The sequence below is a fragment of the Triplophysa rosa genome, linkage group LG12 (genome assembly GCF_024868665.1).
Source record: "Triplophysa rosa linkage group LG12, Trosa_1v2, whole genome shotgun sequence".
Classification (NCBI taxonomy): domain Eukaryota; kingdom Metazoa; phylum Chordata; class Actinopteri; order Cypriniformes; family Nemacheilidae; genus Triplophysa; species Triplophysa rosa.
In genome coordinates this window covers 16,859,006-16,875,692 of record NC_079901.1, presented here as the reverse complement: position 1 = coordinate 16,875,692, position 16,687 = coordinate 16,859,006, and the positions used below count along the sequence as shown (strand labels likewise).

The 16,687-nt window shown below is 39.0% G+C and overlaps 3 protein-coding genes across 4 annotated transcripts; 1 reads left to right on the top strand and 2 right to left on the bottom strand.

The window, feature by feature from the left end:
• Nucleotides 1-245: 245 nt before the first annotated feature.
• Nucleotides 246-6,209, bottom strand: ighmbp2 (immunoglobulin mu DNA binding protein 2). The gene is made up of 15 exons (XM_057348528.1): nt 5,930-6,209; nt 5,668-5,837; nt 5,272-5,467; nt 5,090-5,187; nt 4,777-4,940; nt 4,418-4,618; nt 4,096-4,243; nt 3,847-4,021; nt 3,516-3,698; nt 3,271-3,389; nt 2,557-2,651; nt 2,246-2,369; nt 1,260-2,123; nt 945-1,144; nt 246-514 (listed from the first exon to the last, which is right to left on the bottom strand). Exons 1-15 carry the CDS (start codon nt 6,004-6,006, stop codon nt 317-319), a joined length of 3,012 nt encoding a protein of 1,003 aa, XP_057204511.1. The 5' UTR covers nt 6,007-6,209; the 3' UTR covers nt 246-316.
• Nucleotides 6,210-6,431: 222 nt separating this feature from the next.
• agk (acylglycerol kinase) lies at nt 6,432-9,726 on the top strand. Its single transcript, XM_057348446.1, has 15 exons — nt 6,432-6,682; nt 6,817-6,856; nt 6,963-7,042; nt 7,135-7,210; nt 7,318-7,410; nt 7,501-7,533; nt 7,623-7,717; nt 7,805-7,874; nt 7,957-8,036; nt 8,131-8,188; nt 8,287-8,434; nt 8,578-8,675; nt 8,761-8,831; nt 8,927-9,011; nt 9,144-9,726. The coding sequence occupies exons 1-15, from the start codon at nt 6,573-6,575 to the stop codon at nt 9,273-9,275; spliced, it is 1,269 nt and encodes a 422-aa protein (XP_057204429.1). The 5' UTR covers nt 6,432-6,572; the 3' UTR covers nt 9,276-9,726.
• A 128-nt stretch (nt 9,727-9,854) lies between these two features.
• Nucleotides 9,855-16,397, bottom strand: dennd11 (DENN domain containing 11). Of its 2 annotated transcripts, none has more exons than XM_057348443.1 (10): nt 15,771-16,397; nt 15,434-15,533; nt 14,896-15,054; nt 14,470-14,626; nt 13,821-13,959; nt 13,470-13,601; nt 13,102-13,252; nt 12,463-12,531; nt 11,954-12,145; nt 9,855-11,584 (listed from the first exon to the last, which is right to left on the bottom strand). In XM_057348443.1, exons 1-10 carry the CDS (start codon nt 16,147-16,149, stop codon nt 11,557-11,559), a joined length of 1,506 nt encoding a protein of 501 aa, XP_057204426.1. In that variant the 5' UTR covers nt 16,150-16,397; the 3' UTR covers nt 9,855-11,556. The 2 variants fall into 2 exon arrangements, with proteins under 2 accessions (XP_057204426.1, XP_057204428.1); XM_057348445.1 differs by having other exon boundaries at nt 9,855-11,847; nt 15,771-16,382.
• Nucleotides 16,398-16,687: the final 290 nt, after the last annotated feature.

Here is a 16,687-nt window from a genome sequence, read left to right as displayed (position 1 = left end):
GCTGCATGTTTGATTCTTGTTATTTGCTTACAATTTATCCATTCACCTGAAAAAACGTTAACTCGCCCTCATGTCTTTTGAAACCCATATGAATCTTAAAAACTCATCTTTTGCATTTCACGAAAGAAAGAAATTCATACGGGTTTGTAATGACCCGAGGGTGCGTATAATAGTTTTTATCTCTTTAAATTGCAGCTGTTCTTATAACCTAAATACATTTAAAAAAAAAAAAACTCACACAAACATAAAACACAAACAAATATTCATTATAACTGAAATCCAACACCATGAAATAGATCTAGTGTGTCCTACAATGTTATTGTTCTTTGTCCTTAGCTTTGGTTTTTCTGTGAGATGCCATTCCTTTGAGTTTGGAGTCAAGTTTTCTCTGCAGGTGTGCTTTTTTATTTGGGTCCATTGACTTGTCCTTCTGTCCACTTCCGGCATACAGCACCCCCTCCTTACTGATCCTCATTCTAGCCTGAGATTTTGCTTTGTCGCCACATCCGTGAACCTGAAGGACAATATATCATTATTTCAAAATCTTTATATATTTTGCATATTCGTGTGTGTACAGTAGATAGAAATAGCTCATTCTAAGGTAATAAAACGTAACGCTTCATTATGTAAGGTCTTTATACACCTCTGAAGACATCGTCAAGTATATTATATTGCATTTCTGTCAATAGATCCTCCAAAAAATTACACACAGCACCTTTAAATGGGCAAAGACTTGTATTAGAAACAGTGCTTTGCTGCTTTTACTGTACTTGCAAATAAAGCTATTAGGGACCTTGTTAAAAATAAACTGCAGCTGCTCTTTTTTTAACGTTTGCATTCTTCAGAAGGATATGCAAAGCGGCAGGTGGTAGACAGAGCCAGGAACAGCCCAAAATTATTATGAAATGTTATTTCTCATGATTTTGACTCCTTGCACATTTTACCTCAGGTATATGATGACTCAGACAGTATTGTCTGTTACAGTAGATGCAGAGCTGTCCTAATGTGAGGACGCTGGCTTTACACTTGACAAAGCCGCATACGCTGTCTGCCTTCACCACAGCTTCGATAAGAGCGTCAAAATCATCATCTCCTGTGGCAGCTGCAGCAATATCCACTGCTCCTGCTTTCATCTTAGTACTTCCTGTAAAAAACAAAAAAACTAAATGCAATACATCCATAATGTGTAGCACAGAGAATGTTGGTTCTGATTTAAAGAGATTCAGATGACAAAAATATTACTTCGAGACATCACAAACCTTTGGTTGTGCCTTTAGATTTCTTAACCGACTGGCTTTTACTGGCATTGAGATTTGACTCCAGTTTCACGCTCTCTTGTTTTTGCTGTTTTCTCTCTTCTCGTTTCTCCATCTCTCGACGCATGCGCTCCATATGCAGGCTTTTCAGATCAACGGCCGACTGTGAGGGTTTCTCTGATTTTTCTCCATCCAGCACCCCTGCAGCGCTTGCAGTCACCTCTGCTGGTTGGGTCTCTGGCTCTTTCTCTGGATTTTCCGAGGCTGACTGTGACCGGGAGACAGTGACATGACGTTTCTTCCCCTCTCCGTGACTTTCATGCTTTAATCCCAGCTCTTCAGAGATCTCGTGGACCAGCAGACGCTCATGGGAATTGAGCGAGGAAGAAAACTGTAGTTCTTTCTTGTTTTGATCCTTTAGGAAGTCTAGTATCTGCTCCTTGATCTCTTGTCTCTTACTCTGGGTCTGCTCAGCATCTCTGGGTTCAGGATGGTGTGAGTTGGAAGCTTGATTTTGTTGACCAGACCGAGCATTGTTCTGACTCTCTCCTTTGCTCTTGTTTGCATTTTTCTTCTGTTCTTGCTCTGGTTTCTTGCCCTGGTTTTTGGACTTCTGCTTTGTAGATAAAGCATCTTTAATGCCGAGCTGTTTGTCTTTACTTTCACGGGTGTAATTCTGTGGCACACAGTCTTCCAGGTACTCGAATGCGGTCCGAACTTCCCCGTGTTCAGACATATAGTCAACGAGGGATTTGAGGAAGTCATGGTTTCGAACAGTCTGAGAATCACACACTACTGTGAGTTGCCGTCTGGCACGAGTCACAGCCACGTTGATCCTTCTGTCTTCAGCAAGAAATCCAACCTCACCTTAAGGGAATATGCAACACTTTTAATTTTACAAGCATTCCTCACACACATCCTCGAATAAACTGTAAACCGCAAAATGTATTAAGCACAGTCATTCACATAGTGTATGAACGCTGTCATACCCCTACGGTTGGATCTGACCAATGACAACACCACTGCCTCTTTCTCTCGGCCCTGGAAGCCATCAACAGACTTGATCTCGAGCTCGGCATGTTTATGGGACAGTTTCTCTCTCAAAAGATCCACCTGAAACATACAAATCCTTCAGATCATTAAAATGTGCAGCAAAAATGAGATTTAGCAAAAACTAAAAGCATAATTTTACAAATATGTTGATAATATAATTTGTATTTAAAAGTATTGCAATGAATTAGAAACGACTGCAAAGCATAGAAGTATTTTCACTCAAACTCCTGTCTCCTTTTACGCTCACCTGGAGATTATATGGTGCAATAACTGCAATGTCTTTGACTTGAAGTCCAGCCCCAGTAAGAGCTTTTATATGAAGAGCCACAATGTCTACTTCTCCTGTGGAGTTATGGAATGCAGAATGAAGAAGAATGAAGACAAAATTGAAATGAAGACAGAAAGAACATCATCGTCCAATCAGCCACTGCAATATACTTGATCTGACCCTGGACCAGAAAACCAGTCATAAGTAGCATGGGTATATTTGTAGCAACAGCCAAAGTGCCCAAAATCATTAGGATATTAAGTAAAGATCATGTTCCATGATGATATTTTGTAAATTTCCTACCGTAAATATATAAAAAGTTTATTTTTGTGAGTGGATGCAGCAAAATGGCGAACAAAAATGGCCGGAAACATTCAAATTAACTTTACTCACTGCTGCCCTCTGTTTGGGAATTATCCATTCAAGTTTGGTATCTATGTAAAGCTTACAGCGCCTCTGGCGGACAACCTTAAAGGCAATTTTCTCAATATTTAGATATTTTGCACCCTCAGATTCCAGATTTTCAAATAGTTGTATCTCGGCCTTATGTTGTCCTATGCCCTATCAATGGAAAGCTTATTCATTCAGCTTATTCGGATGATGTATACATTTCAATTTAAAAAAATTGACCCTCATGACTGGTTTTGTGGTCCAGGGTCACAAATGAAGGTTGTGTTTGAATCCAAGAACAACCTTGATTCCCTTTGGACTGCTCATCCGTGTCTTCCATCTCACTAAGGCCACAGCCTGCTGTGTCAATAAGCAAAAGAGGAATTCTGGTGTCCTCAACATCAGCAACCCCAACCAGGTCTCTGTGCGAAATGGACCACATAAGAAAAATGATATTAAACAGGTTGTGGGCCATCCAATACAAAATGCATAAGCAATACATCACATAAACTGTTGTACATGGCTAACATATAAAATGATGTGCACACCTAAGCAAGTGTTTCTCCACTGACTGGTGTGCGATCAGTTTGCCCTCATACATCTGCTCTGAAGCCCACTGCATGATGGCACTGTTCATACGATACTGAGTGGTCAGCATTCGGACCACTGAATCTCCGTATTTCTTAATCATACGCTCCATTAAACTCACAGAGAGGCCTTTAGATGCAGCGCTGCAAAAGAAATAACCTTATGTTATTCAGTAAATATATGAGTCAGTGCTTATTAAGAATAACAGAAACCAAAAAAATGTACAACTATTCTTAAATGCGAATTTTCTATAGTGCTTTTCACAATTGCGAAAAACTTTTTCTGTCACACCTCTGTGATTTGATGGTGGGTGGCAGCTGCTTGTAATCCCCGGCCAGTATGCACTTGCGTGCTTTGAGAAGAGCGATCCAGCAGCTGCTCTCTAACGCCTGAGCACACTCATCTATCACCACCATGTCAAAATGATCATTAGGAAGATGTTTCAGAGGACCATTATCAGCTGCTCCTGTATAAAACAAATCACACGTCTAAGTTTATAATTGACAAATACAAACATAAAACCATGAAATGTTTACGCACCAGTGTTAGTTGCTAGAATAACATCCGCTCTCTTCAGGATCTGAGTGATCGCTGTTTCCTCTCTGGACCTGAGCTCTCGACGCAGCTCCCCGATTTCTCGCCTCATGTTGCTCCGCTGGCCCTTGTCACGGGCCTTCCTCCTTTCACTCTAAGTCAATACATTTTTTTTGTAATTTGCAGTATTATCACAGCTTTTGTGTAGTACATATTCTGTGTACACTGGCTATTTATCTATGCAATGCCATTTACAAAGCTTGACTTGTTCAAATACTTGTGGCCATTTAAAGCAATTTAAAACAATTATGTTAAATTAAAATCTTACCAAAGCTTTGTCCATGTCCTTTCGAATATCAGCGATGATGTTGGTGTTGTCACTGTGCGCAAGCACGGCATCCAGTGAGTGTTTCTGAATAGACTCAAGCAGGCGTGCTGGATGACCCAATCTTAAAACTTTGACCTTGCTTCTCACCAGACGCTCCACCAAGTTATCAACAGCCACGTTAGATGGGGCACAGCAAAGGACCTGGTAACAATCATTCAGATGTTTAGCAAATTTTTGTGGTCAAACACTGCATAAAAAACACAATTCAATTACATATTCATTATGAGTGTCTTTTCTCATAATGTGACGTTTTAATAAACTGAATTTAGAGGTAGATATCGTGATCACCATGTGCATACCTTTTGTTCTTGTTTTACTGCCTGCAGGATAACTTCAACCACTGTCGTGGTTTTGCCAGTCCCTGGTGGTCCATGTATGATTGCCACATCTTTCTGAGAAATTGCAAACGCTACAGCCTCCTTCTGAGAATGATCTAACCCTGTGTTGCTAAATTCCAATGCATCTGCAAATGTTTAATAAAAAATATTATAAAACAAATATGTTATAACTCATAAACACATAATAGTTAACAAAATACTCAACAACATTAGAGCTGATACAATAGTCCTGTTTTTTGGCCTTTTTAATTTGTTACTCAAGATATTTTCTTACGTTGATGTGATATGGTCCCTGGTTCTGAGTAACCAAAGAAGACGCTGATCAGGTGAGATGCAGGACCACCACTGTATGAATTTAAAGACTTTAAGGCCCTGAAAATGTAGGACAGATTTAATCAGTACAGCTTATTTAACAGATTTTAATGACACTAGACAAGAACTGAGTTCTGCACATACTTTGTGAGCCGCTTGTACGTGACATCATTCGCCAGCTTCATCAAATTGTAAAGTCCATCTCTGTCCAAGTTGATACCATCTTGTGTGTCATCAAAAGCCACTGTCAGGGATGTCTGAGTGACACGTGTCACCACTCCTGAACCCAACTGAGACGGCTGACCCTGACCTTCTGATTGATACAAACCAACAATGTCACCTAGGGAAAAAGAGCAAAGTGAAATGCTTAGTCGACATTTGAGTTAAATGCTTTAAGCAGATCATGAAGACTTGTATGACTATTGACAGCACTGCTATTGTGCCAACATGTCAACTGTCTACAGGCTTTTTTAAACCGCAAAAATTAAGTATTCAAATGAATAGTCCTTAAAAGCAATACATATAGACAGAATGTCTTACCAGGTCCAAATGTTTTGCTGGGAAGAACTGAGGGTCCTATACTTTTTCTGGGTTCAAAAATGACCAAAAGCCTCCCATACATGCCAGTGTGCTGGCTTGCGACCTGAAGTTTCAGCAGGCACACTCCCTTTTGCTGTAAGGTTTTGAGAGATACGTTCTCCTGCCATGCCCTGAAAAGAAATACAGAGTCAGGTTGTTCTTTATGATAAAATAAATTTGGGGTAACGTAAATCAAAGAATAACTCTATGAAAATGTTTTTACCGTGCTTCTTCTAACTCCGCTTCTCTCTCCTCTTGCAGGAGCTCAAGTGTCTTGGAAACAAATTCTTCAACCTCCATTGCCGTCACACCAGCACATTAATGATTGGTAACTCGAGAGGTTTCGTTACACTCACTCTAACTTAAAGTAATCTTATTATTTAAAGATTCATACTGTCATAGCTTTATAATTTAATACATTCATTTTCACACACGTGCACGTGTGAAGCCGTTATTTCACAGCGTTGACTTCTGTTTATGTATTACAGCGCATGATTTGGAACCGGTCCGTCTCCAAATTCAGTCCCGTTATAAACAGTAGATCCAGTCTACGCAATTCCTTCGTAAAAAAGAGTAAAACAAAATATGAAAATAGAGAATTTTAGTACATTAATTGTTTGAATATTATGATATAAACTTTATTGAAGTAAAAAAAACTTTTCCATGCCGATTTTTAAACCCTGGGAACGGCCTTTCTGCTCATGTTTTAGTGGGACTTAATTTTTTGTCGCGCCGGTCATGCTGTGGGAGAACCATGGAATGTCAACGGTAAAGATCTACATACAGTCTTGAATTTGATTCCGCTTGGATTTGCTATTGTTTTGTACCCTCATGAGGACATCTAGAAAGTAAGCTTTTCTGTAATAATGGCTCGTGTGGTAAAAGTGTTTCGGACTCTACGGAATCACTGGAAGAAGTCCACAGTTGCTGTGTGTCTGCTGTCATATGGGGGACATTGGCTGTATGGAAAGCACTGGTTTGTATTTATTACATTTGCTCAACATAAAAACTCTGTTTTGTAGTGACATGCTTTAAAAAATAGTAGATGCAGATATATATTTAACTTATGAGTGCTTGAGTGCTTCATTGATGTTCCTTTTTTCTCGACAGTGACAGTGTGCTGCGACGGGAAGCATGTCTAGAGGCCAGGGTAAGACGTATTTAGTTTAATTAACGTTATGTGTTTCATATAAAAATTTGATCGGAACTTAAAGGTTTATTTGCTATGAACTATACTGTATCTGGTGATTTTACAGGAGTTTGGTCGACAATTAATTGGACCACAGGAACATCTGAAGAAAGCCACAGTTATTCTGAATCCTGCTGCCTGCAAAGGGTACTGTTATGTGAATAACCTTCACTGTCAGAAAATTAGAAATGAATGTCTTTATCAGAACAAATATTTCTAGCAATGTTTTCTCTTTGCAGAAAAGCAAATAGTTTGTTTGAGAAAAATGCAGCCCCTCTTTTACACTTGGCTGGTGTGGAGATTAGAATTGTGAAGGTATTCATACTTTACATTAGTTTAGGCAACATCGTCTTTTTGTATGTATTTGTTAAATTACTATTGTTTTTTTTTTGTCTATTTAATCTGTTGATTTTCCTTAACAGACTGATTATGAAGGCCAGGCAAAAAAGCTCATTGAATTGATGGAGCAAACAGATATGCTGATAATTGCTGGTGGTGATGGGACGTTACAAGAGGTACCTTGCATCTTCAAATGTTAAATTAATGTTTTTAACTTTGAGTATAATACTAAATAAAATAAAAACTTTGAGTTTTATTTCACATAGGTGATAACTGGCCTACTGCGTAGAGCTGATGAGGTATATTTTTGTCATATATCTGTTATACATACACTTTATGCTGTTTGTGTATTCTGTTGTTTTTATGAATTTGACTGCTTTAATCACAGGAGACCTTCAGTAAAATACCAATCGGTTTTATTCCTCTGGGTTTCAGTAACTCTCTGAGTCAGAGCCTGCATTTAGTTTCTGACAACAAAGTACAGTAAGTTTCTCATGAAAAAACTATTAAAGATTATTCAGCAGTGAAATGTATAATTGTGTGTTGTAATTGGAAGTTTCTGGTCTCCAGACACATTACCACAGCAACCCTGTCTATTCTTAAAGGGGAAACAGTCCCACTGGATGTTCTGCAGATAAAAGTGAGATATACAGGGCACAGGCATTACATAGAGAACACATTATATGTTTGACACAGTGTTGATTGCGTAAGTCTGTTCCTAGGGTGAGAAGGAGCAGCCAGTGTTTGCCCTGTCAAGCTTACGCTGGGGTGCATTTAGAGACGTTGCTACTAACATAAGCAAGTATGCTGCCGTTACTTGTATTCAGAGCATAAATGCAAATATAAAAATGTTTTTTTCTTATTAATAATCTTATTTTTTTTCCACTGTTGTCAAGATATTGGTATCTTGGACCCTTAAAAACAAGAGCAGCACACTGGTTTAGCACACTTAAGGTAAGTGCAGTTCTTATAAAGAATAGTTCAGTGCATTGTGTATCATATACACTCATAAAAGAGATTAAATTAATCAGAATGTCCTCCTCACCCCACAGGAGTGGCCACGTATCCACCAGGCCTCCCTGTCCTATATGAGTCCGGTACCACGACCACCTGACCTGCCCGCTGAGAAACCATCCCGACCCAACCTTCTTTACCGCATCCAACGCAGACTCAAGAACTATTGGAACCCTCCTATTGAAGGTATTTTTAAGAATGTGTTTTAGCCTGTTATTCATTTATATTTCTTTATATAGAACGTGAATGTGAATGCTGTTAGTCCAAGATGAATCTAAACAATAACCCATAGGTAATTGTGTTGTGATTCATTTCTGTTGTGTTGTAAGAGCCACCAAAAGAGCCAGAGCCTGAGCGATGGGAGAACAAAGAGATCTCCACAGTGGAGTTGTCAGTTAGCACACACAATAAGAACCCTGTTAAAAGAGTGAGTTATCTAAAAAACGAACACAATAGTGGTTTAATAAAAGAATGTTTTGCATATTAAATTAACTTTTGTCTGCTCTCTTTAGCGTCTAGATGATTCAATGCTGATAACTCTGGAGCCAGACAGCCTCACAGTTGGCCAGTTTATCAAAGAAGGGTGAGTGTCATATACATCTAGTAAGACATTGCATTTCTCCCTGATTTAGAAAATGAGTTTGTGGGTTTCAATGATGTATGATTTATGTTGTGCAGAATCAAAAAAGCAGTGGACCCCATGCACCCTATAGAAAATTCCTTGCAGCTAGAAGCCAGTGCTGCTTGTCTCAATCTCCCCAAGGTTAGTGTGTTTTTGTTGTGAGGTAATTTGTTTACAAAAATGGATTCTGTCAGGCTATGAATGATTACAGAGAACTACTGTTGGTTTTTACAGTAGCTTTTCTCAGATTTGTAACTCTTCTCCTACCCACAGGAGGGCGCTGGCTATTATGACATTGACAATGAGGAATATGAGGCAATGTCTGTGGAAGTGAGACTGTTGCCACGGAAACTGAGGTTCTTTTGCAGTGCAGAGCGCAAAGAGCAGCTTGCACAAGCTCTTTGACAACAGCGTTGTGATGTCGGTTATGTAAATGTGTGGACAGTATGAAGACTGCTGAACTTTTCACAATGTCTAAGTCACTCAGTCCTGTTTTTAATACTACAAGGTACTGGAACAAAACAGCAGAGTCAAATGAACTTTGTGTTGTAATTGGTTAACTAAGCATGTGTCATTGTACAATTTATTTTTGTACCCTAATGGACGTCTTAAGACTTTATTGTGGTAAAAAATTATCATACCTCTTATGTTTGAGGTTTCTGACAAGCAGTACATTCAAATGGTTTGTAACTGGGACGGTGGATTTTTTTAAAGAGTAGATGAGGAAATAATACCGTATTCTTTATACAGACAAACAACCTTTAGACTGGTTGACATTAAGTGAATGTAAAGTTTCTAGTATTCAAATGACTCAAATTAATACCATGAAAGTCTGGAACTCTGGAACCTGCAGAGAACTGAAAATAGTACATTGTTGTAAAAGTCTGACCCGATAAAGATAACAAAAATGTATCATTCTCTTATCTCTTAAAATTGTTTGGATTTTTGTCAAATGTAACAAAATTATAGAAACACAACGTGTGATAGAAAAAGAAACCATTTATTTCAAAACGGCAGTGAATAAGAATCACTGGCTTTAAAACAACAGACACATGCTGTTAGTTTGTATTACTCTGTGTAGGTAGTGTGTGAGACAGGCATTACACTAGTGATCTGTGATACTAGTAGCGTGAAACTCAACATTAATTTAGCCTGTTATTGTGACAAAGACTGGATATAACATTTAGATAATCCACAAAAACAAATAAATGTATACATACACAAGACAATTTAACATGTACAACTATATTACATGGCTGCTAAATATACATTCTCCATCTTTCTGAACAGGAGGACATTAAACAACCAGCCTTCATCCTATAAGAGGATTGTTTAAAAGATTTCTAATACAAAGGAAAGTTCTCTCTTAATTTCTCTTGAAATGTACAAAAATTCACATTTAATCATTAAATCCTCAAAATCAACTGGACATTAAGCAGTACAGTAGTATTCACCGTTAACGGAACGTAATATTGCATTTAATACGTTTTTATCTTTATTAAACTGTGCCAGACCTGAGTGCCAGCACTCACTCTTGAAAATGAGTATTTGATTCCTTCGTCCTCGCTATTTAGTAAATGGTTTGAAAGATTCATCTACTGTATGTTAACACACTCTGTCTAAATGGACATTGGTTTAAATGTAAACAGAAACAATTACTTTTCAAATATAACGTTTTTAAATTTCACCTCGATTAATACAGTTTTATGTATCATTTGAACAGTGTTAAGCATCCAGTTTGGGTCTTCCCAGAACAGAGCAGAGCTCTAGAAATACATAACATAAAAGCAAACACAAACCCATAATCAGTCCGCTGCTGTTATCCAGCAAATGATCAACCCCAATACATAGAAATAAACACACATACATGATCACGTAATTAATTCTTTCACAAGTAATCAAAGAAATCACATTCATGACTCCAGAGAACATTAAATGACTCTTAAAGCTGAACATTTCTGTGTCTGTTTGTATTAAAATGTATCATTTACATTCAGTACCATGTGTGATTAAAGGCTTATCCAGCAAAGAACAGGTTTCCTGTTTGCTTTACCACATTAGTTTTCACTACGATAAGATTCGCTTAATAGGACTATAGGTGATATAATCCCAATATTTCAGCACAGTTTAATTCAGTGAATGTAATCCCCAATTCTTTTAAAAGAGAAGGATGGGATAGACCATAAAATGTCTACTGATAGCGTGTATAAAATAAATAAGAGTTAACAACCATACGCTAACACTGAAATGAGATGGACCGAAAACCTTCTACAGTGTTGATCGTTTCATTTCTTCATACAGATTAATAAACATTCCCCAAACAGGCTCTGTCAAAAAACAGCTTTTATGTAGCAAAACTGACTTGGTCCATGCATAATAGATCAGAAATCAACCTCACTGTACAAGGAACAGACGGAAAACACTGACATATGTCTGTTGTATTCCAAACAAAATGAACGTTCACTAAATGTACATGAATATGATTAGAAAACGTGAAGAGAACACCAGCACAGTAGTGAAGAAATATGCAACAACCATAAAACCGTTAGAAACACAGACATTCAAGTCAGACCGTCGTTACCGGCGAAAAAAGATCGATCCAGGTCTGAGAGTTCTTCCCTTGATGGACTGAGGATTTCATCTATTCTCTGGTGTCCACATGAAGCAGATTTATCCACTGGGGACGTCACATCAGTTCCCCATGACAGCACTGGCTAAAAGAACAAAGTTACAACTGAAGACCACACATTAGAAGCAGTAGAAAGAGGCACAGAGATCAGTTTCATCGTGTTTTGGGTACAAGCTTAGGCAAAGTTGAGAAGAGCTCCGGATGGCTGGAAAGATATGAATAACACAGACGGACAGACAAGCAGAAAGACTTCACTCAGTTGGCTGGCTGCAGAGTGCACAAAAAGCCTGCAGACGAATTGTTGGTGTTGGCAGTGTCAGTGTTGTCCAAAAGGGTCAAGAATGGCTCCTGCGATAGCCTAGCCAGAGAAAGAGAAAATAAAGCAGGCGGTGTGTTAGACAGCCCTCAACAGAGAATATGCTCCACAGATAGAGACAAAAAAAATTCTTCTTACGGGCAGCAGGGGTTGTCGATAACCAGCATGACATCGATGCCGTAGACCTCTAGCAGGTCGACGAGAAATCCACGGTCACCCTGAGGATCCAGACCCATGGCTCTCACTTGTTCAGCGGTCAGGGTTGAATCAGCGCTCGCTGCCACCTCAGACAGCATCTGGAAGATTCTGTTATTCTGCTCCATGAAGAACCTGAGTGAGAAGGAGAGGGAGATTCAGTACAGATCTACGTTTGATGATCCTAACTTGCTGTAAGGAACAGGTTTATTTAACAGATATTGTTTGTATGAACACACATTGACTTAAAAGATAGTCCATGAAATCGTCTTTAAAACCGGCATTGATTGTCATTCGCTTGCACAACAAAAAAGTGAAAAACTAAACACATACAGTAAAAATTAGTTTAGCACACCAACAAAACCTATTCATCAGAAATGTCCTATTATTAACACAGATGGGTTTTGTTAAAGTGACAATGCCTAAACATAAACTGTCATCGCTGTGCTTACAGAATAAAGAGATCCTCCTCACTAGATGTGCAGTCTCCATCCACCTCCTGAGAGTACAACAGCAACTGCCTGCAAAGATATCATCTTACTACGCATCTTACTAGACTCCATTAGGAAAGAGTACAAAACTTGAGCTGCAAACATTTCGCACACCCCATTACATAAAATACACTTCCTTCAAAACAATTATGAAGAAAAACAGCCCTCAAAAACATACAAACAGAAACATACATACAAATGATTTACCAAAGTTAGACTTTTAAAAATCCCATTCTTTATATAATGTATCGGTTATATAAATGTATTTATATAACATTTATCATTTATAGAACCAAAAAATGAAATTCAAATATGAGCCTGTTTTAAATCGAAAGCAATGTTATTTCCTGTTTTTCATTTATTGCGCTGTAATACTTTTGCACACGCAAAATCAATAAAATGTTTTGAATTTGTTTTTGAATAAACTTTTGCACATCTGGATAGTGCAGGTGCATAAGACAATAGGGGTAAAAATACTCTGCCATATCTTGCACATTTTTATTAGATAACACTTCAGTCCATTTGACCATAATATTGTTATGTAATAAAGATATTTCTATTTCTCATGCATGTCTTTCTGGTTATAAAAGGCGGATGTACCTCTGTTCACAGAGCTTGCGATACTTCTCTCTATCCGCACTGTTAAGTCTGAGCAGAGGCTGGAGGCTTTCTCTGTGTGTCTTTACATTCTGGTTGTCAATGTAGACATCATATAACTCCTTCTTTTCCTCAAAGATCTTCTCTGTTGTACCTGTGAACACACAAAAAAACATGAAATTTCGAGTTTATCTTGTAACCACACTTCCATTGGAATGAGAAGTTACTTTGAGCTCATTCTGACCAGTTCACTAGCTCTATATAGTAACAATGATAAAAGATTGTCTCTTCCTCTAGACTGTGGACTAATTCTGGAATTAAATACACTTCAATTTAATTTAGTTCTTAAATTTCTTGACAGAGACACTTACAGGCAACATAAGACAGCTCGGTCTCAAGAGCTGTGATGTCAGCTACATTGATGTAGAAGAAGGGGCGGAGCTCCGGAACTGACACACCCATCCCCGGAATAGACACATTAGCAAGACAGCAGCAACAGTAAACTGAAATATAATATAATACACAATTAGTCAAAATAGAAACTACAGAAAACAAGGAGTTGTAAAGCAACATTTTGTGCATAAATCAATGAACAAATGCATGTTGTTATATGTGATGTACTGTAATGAGATCTTTCTCGTTGGGTTGGCAAGATATGCAAAGAAGTGATGGCACCAACGTGTTAACATGCTTGTACATGTAAAGTGGATTTCCACTCTCACCCCGATAGCAGACCACGCCGACAGGGGGAGGAGAGAAAATAAGGATGCGTTTCCTAAGCAAAGCAAACTTCCACAGCACCATGATCTGCTCTCCAAAGAAGCGGATGAACTGGGACATGCAGCCAGCCGGGTGTGTGATCTGATAGAACAGAAGAGCCCAAAACTAGCATTATTTATTGATGATCCTGAACACACAGACTGAACACACGGACACTTACAATACAAACATAAAGGTTTGTACGATTTATGTCTATAAAGTCTAGTCTCATTACCACTGAGAAAGGCTTTGTTCGGAGAAAAATCGAGTTGAACTCAAGTATACATCAGCACATTTTTCTGACATTACTCTTGACAATAGAGGACCTTGTGGTTTGTGACCTGCAATCCTTATATCACAATAGTTCTCTTTCCACCAAGCATAACTTTCCCAAGCGTACGCTGGCGAGGTGCAGAAGTAACGAACACTGAATAATCAGTAACATGAAATTCCCTTAGTGCCGTGGCCTAGTTTTCATTAGAAAGTAGAAAAAGACTCATCTAATTATGTAATAATACTATCTTGAATATATAAACGAGTGTTACAAACTGTACAGGCTTAAATGTAGTACTTTCAAAATGTAAGTAGTGACAAATGAGGCTGGGTGCAAACCTTCATTTCTGGATGCATGCAGCAGTTGACTATTGGCGCAAGAGAACTGGATGGGCAGGCCGTGACCAAACCATTCCCTCCTGGTGGCAATACTGCCTTCTTATCCTCGTAGAAAGCTTCCAATGGAGAGTACTGGCCAGGGCAGTGCAGCTGGTGCCTACAAGAATAAGCAAGAAACAACACTCAAAATACATAAATTATGACAACACAAGTAAATGTTTATATTACTAACACACTGAATTGGAGTGCATTTTGATATTGTTTATCATTCGAGCACAATACTAAATTCACAGGTGACATCAAATCCAAGTAAAATCAATTCTATGCGACATCACATGCTTCTCAGAGCTTATGTTTAATAGACTACAACATCATACAATAAAAACAGATGCAAGTGTTGAAGATGTGTAGCAGGGAGACACTCACCGGACCTGATTCTCCAGGAAGTGCATGTAACGGTACAGTAGTGTGTAAGAAGTAGACAAAATTCCTACAGATTTCATCCGAGCCCCTCGCTCCAGCTCGCTCTCTACTGGCATGTTGGCAAAGCATGCTAGTCCAAAATAACAGCCTTTACGGAAATATCTAGAGATAGAGAAGAGCACATTTCTACTTGATGTATACACAACGTGGGCAATAAATTACTGTCAAATACTGTTTGGGTCATGGGACAGAGTTCTGAAAATAAATAACTGCAAACAAACATTTGTCACATGATCACAGAAATGAATCGTGAAATATAAACCAGACATAACACAACCAGTCGTGGACAATGTGGCCCTGAACAAAATGTTCAATTATAACTTACTAATTCTGCGCTACACCATTTTTTAACATATAAATGTAATGAAGCACTTGGTTGTTTGAGTAATGACACTATCTTATATCTTCAAGAATATATATTATGTATACATATATGATATTTAAGTATACATAATAAAGATCTACAAAAAAAGGTTCCCACATGAAGTCACTTGAGATCCGATGGGAGCCACTAGCCATTGACTTGAACTCAACACCCTCTAGGTTGACATCTTCAGGTAGGCACCATTCGATCATGTTTCCTGTTAAAGACACAACAAGGCCTTTTAAACAACTGTGAAGCTGCTAAACCGGGTTTTAATCTAATAATATTTGCAGACAGACACAAAACCTCTCTAAATGCCTCTCAGCTGACCTCCACGTGAATGAGGAAGTGAGATACAGTACAGTAGCCCAGATGATGACTGTCCAACTCTCACTCACTCATTCAAGTGACAAAAAAACGGGATCTGTCACACGCATGGTATGGGAAACCTCACCCGATCTTGTGTCGAAAGTCACCACGAAAACAGCAACAATTTGATCTTTCTCTTCCCATTCGGCGATTCTCCGGTCTCTGACGGACAGTCCGTGAAAGGTGCAATCTCCTTCCTCATCAGTAGCAGAACCGTCTCCCCCGGGGCCGCCGTGTTTACTGGGAGAATCTGCACTTTCACCTATAACAGCTGTTGCGCTGTGCGTTCTCGCCGGGCTGGTGCTCTGCGAGATATCTGCCCCTCCGCCGCCCTGAGCCGGGTAATTCGACAAACCGGATTGCAATGTATCCCCCGTCTCTGCTGCCGGAACCGACGGGGCAAGTTCGGCTGGAGGGATCTCCTCCCAGTCCAGCAGCGGAGCGCGATCGGACTGCTCAACCATGGTTGTCGATATTGACTATCGGGGAAAATCACAAAGGCGTCGCACCGGTACGGAACAGCTCAGTCAGAGCTATAAACGGCTACACGTGAAATAGAACATAGCGGTTGCGATGCACAGGTTACCAAAATGTAGTAATCAAACGGGGTAACTGACGCTACCCCGGGCGTACTCTGTTTTGATGATGTCACTCGCTTCCGTTCACGTGGTGTAAGAGGGTTCTTGTGATCCACCTCCCACCCGAAAAATAAATATACGGTGGCATGTCTTGTGTTTTTTTTATAACAACGAATGAAACAGTCGGACGACTTCGACAACTGATGGCCCAGATATTTATTTTTGTCGTTTTCCTGTATTTAATTTGTAGCTAAATAAAAAAATAAAAGTGTTTGTATACGTGATTCTTTGTTGTCTTTTGAGGTAATGGTTAGCAGAGGTAATTAAGGGCAGTCATAAGGTGTGTTCAGGTGTGTTAGACTTCGTGCAGCACTGCGCAAACTCATGGGCGAATGACATCAAAGTACCGCGAGAGCAAAGCAAC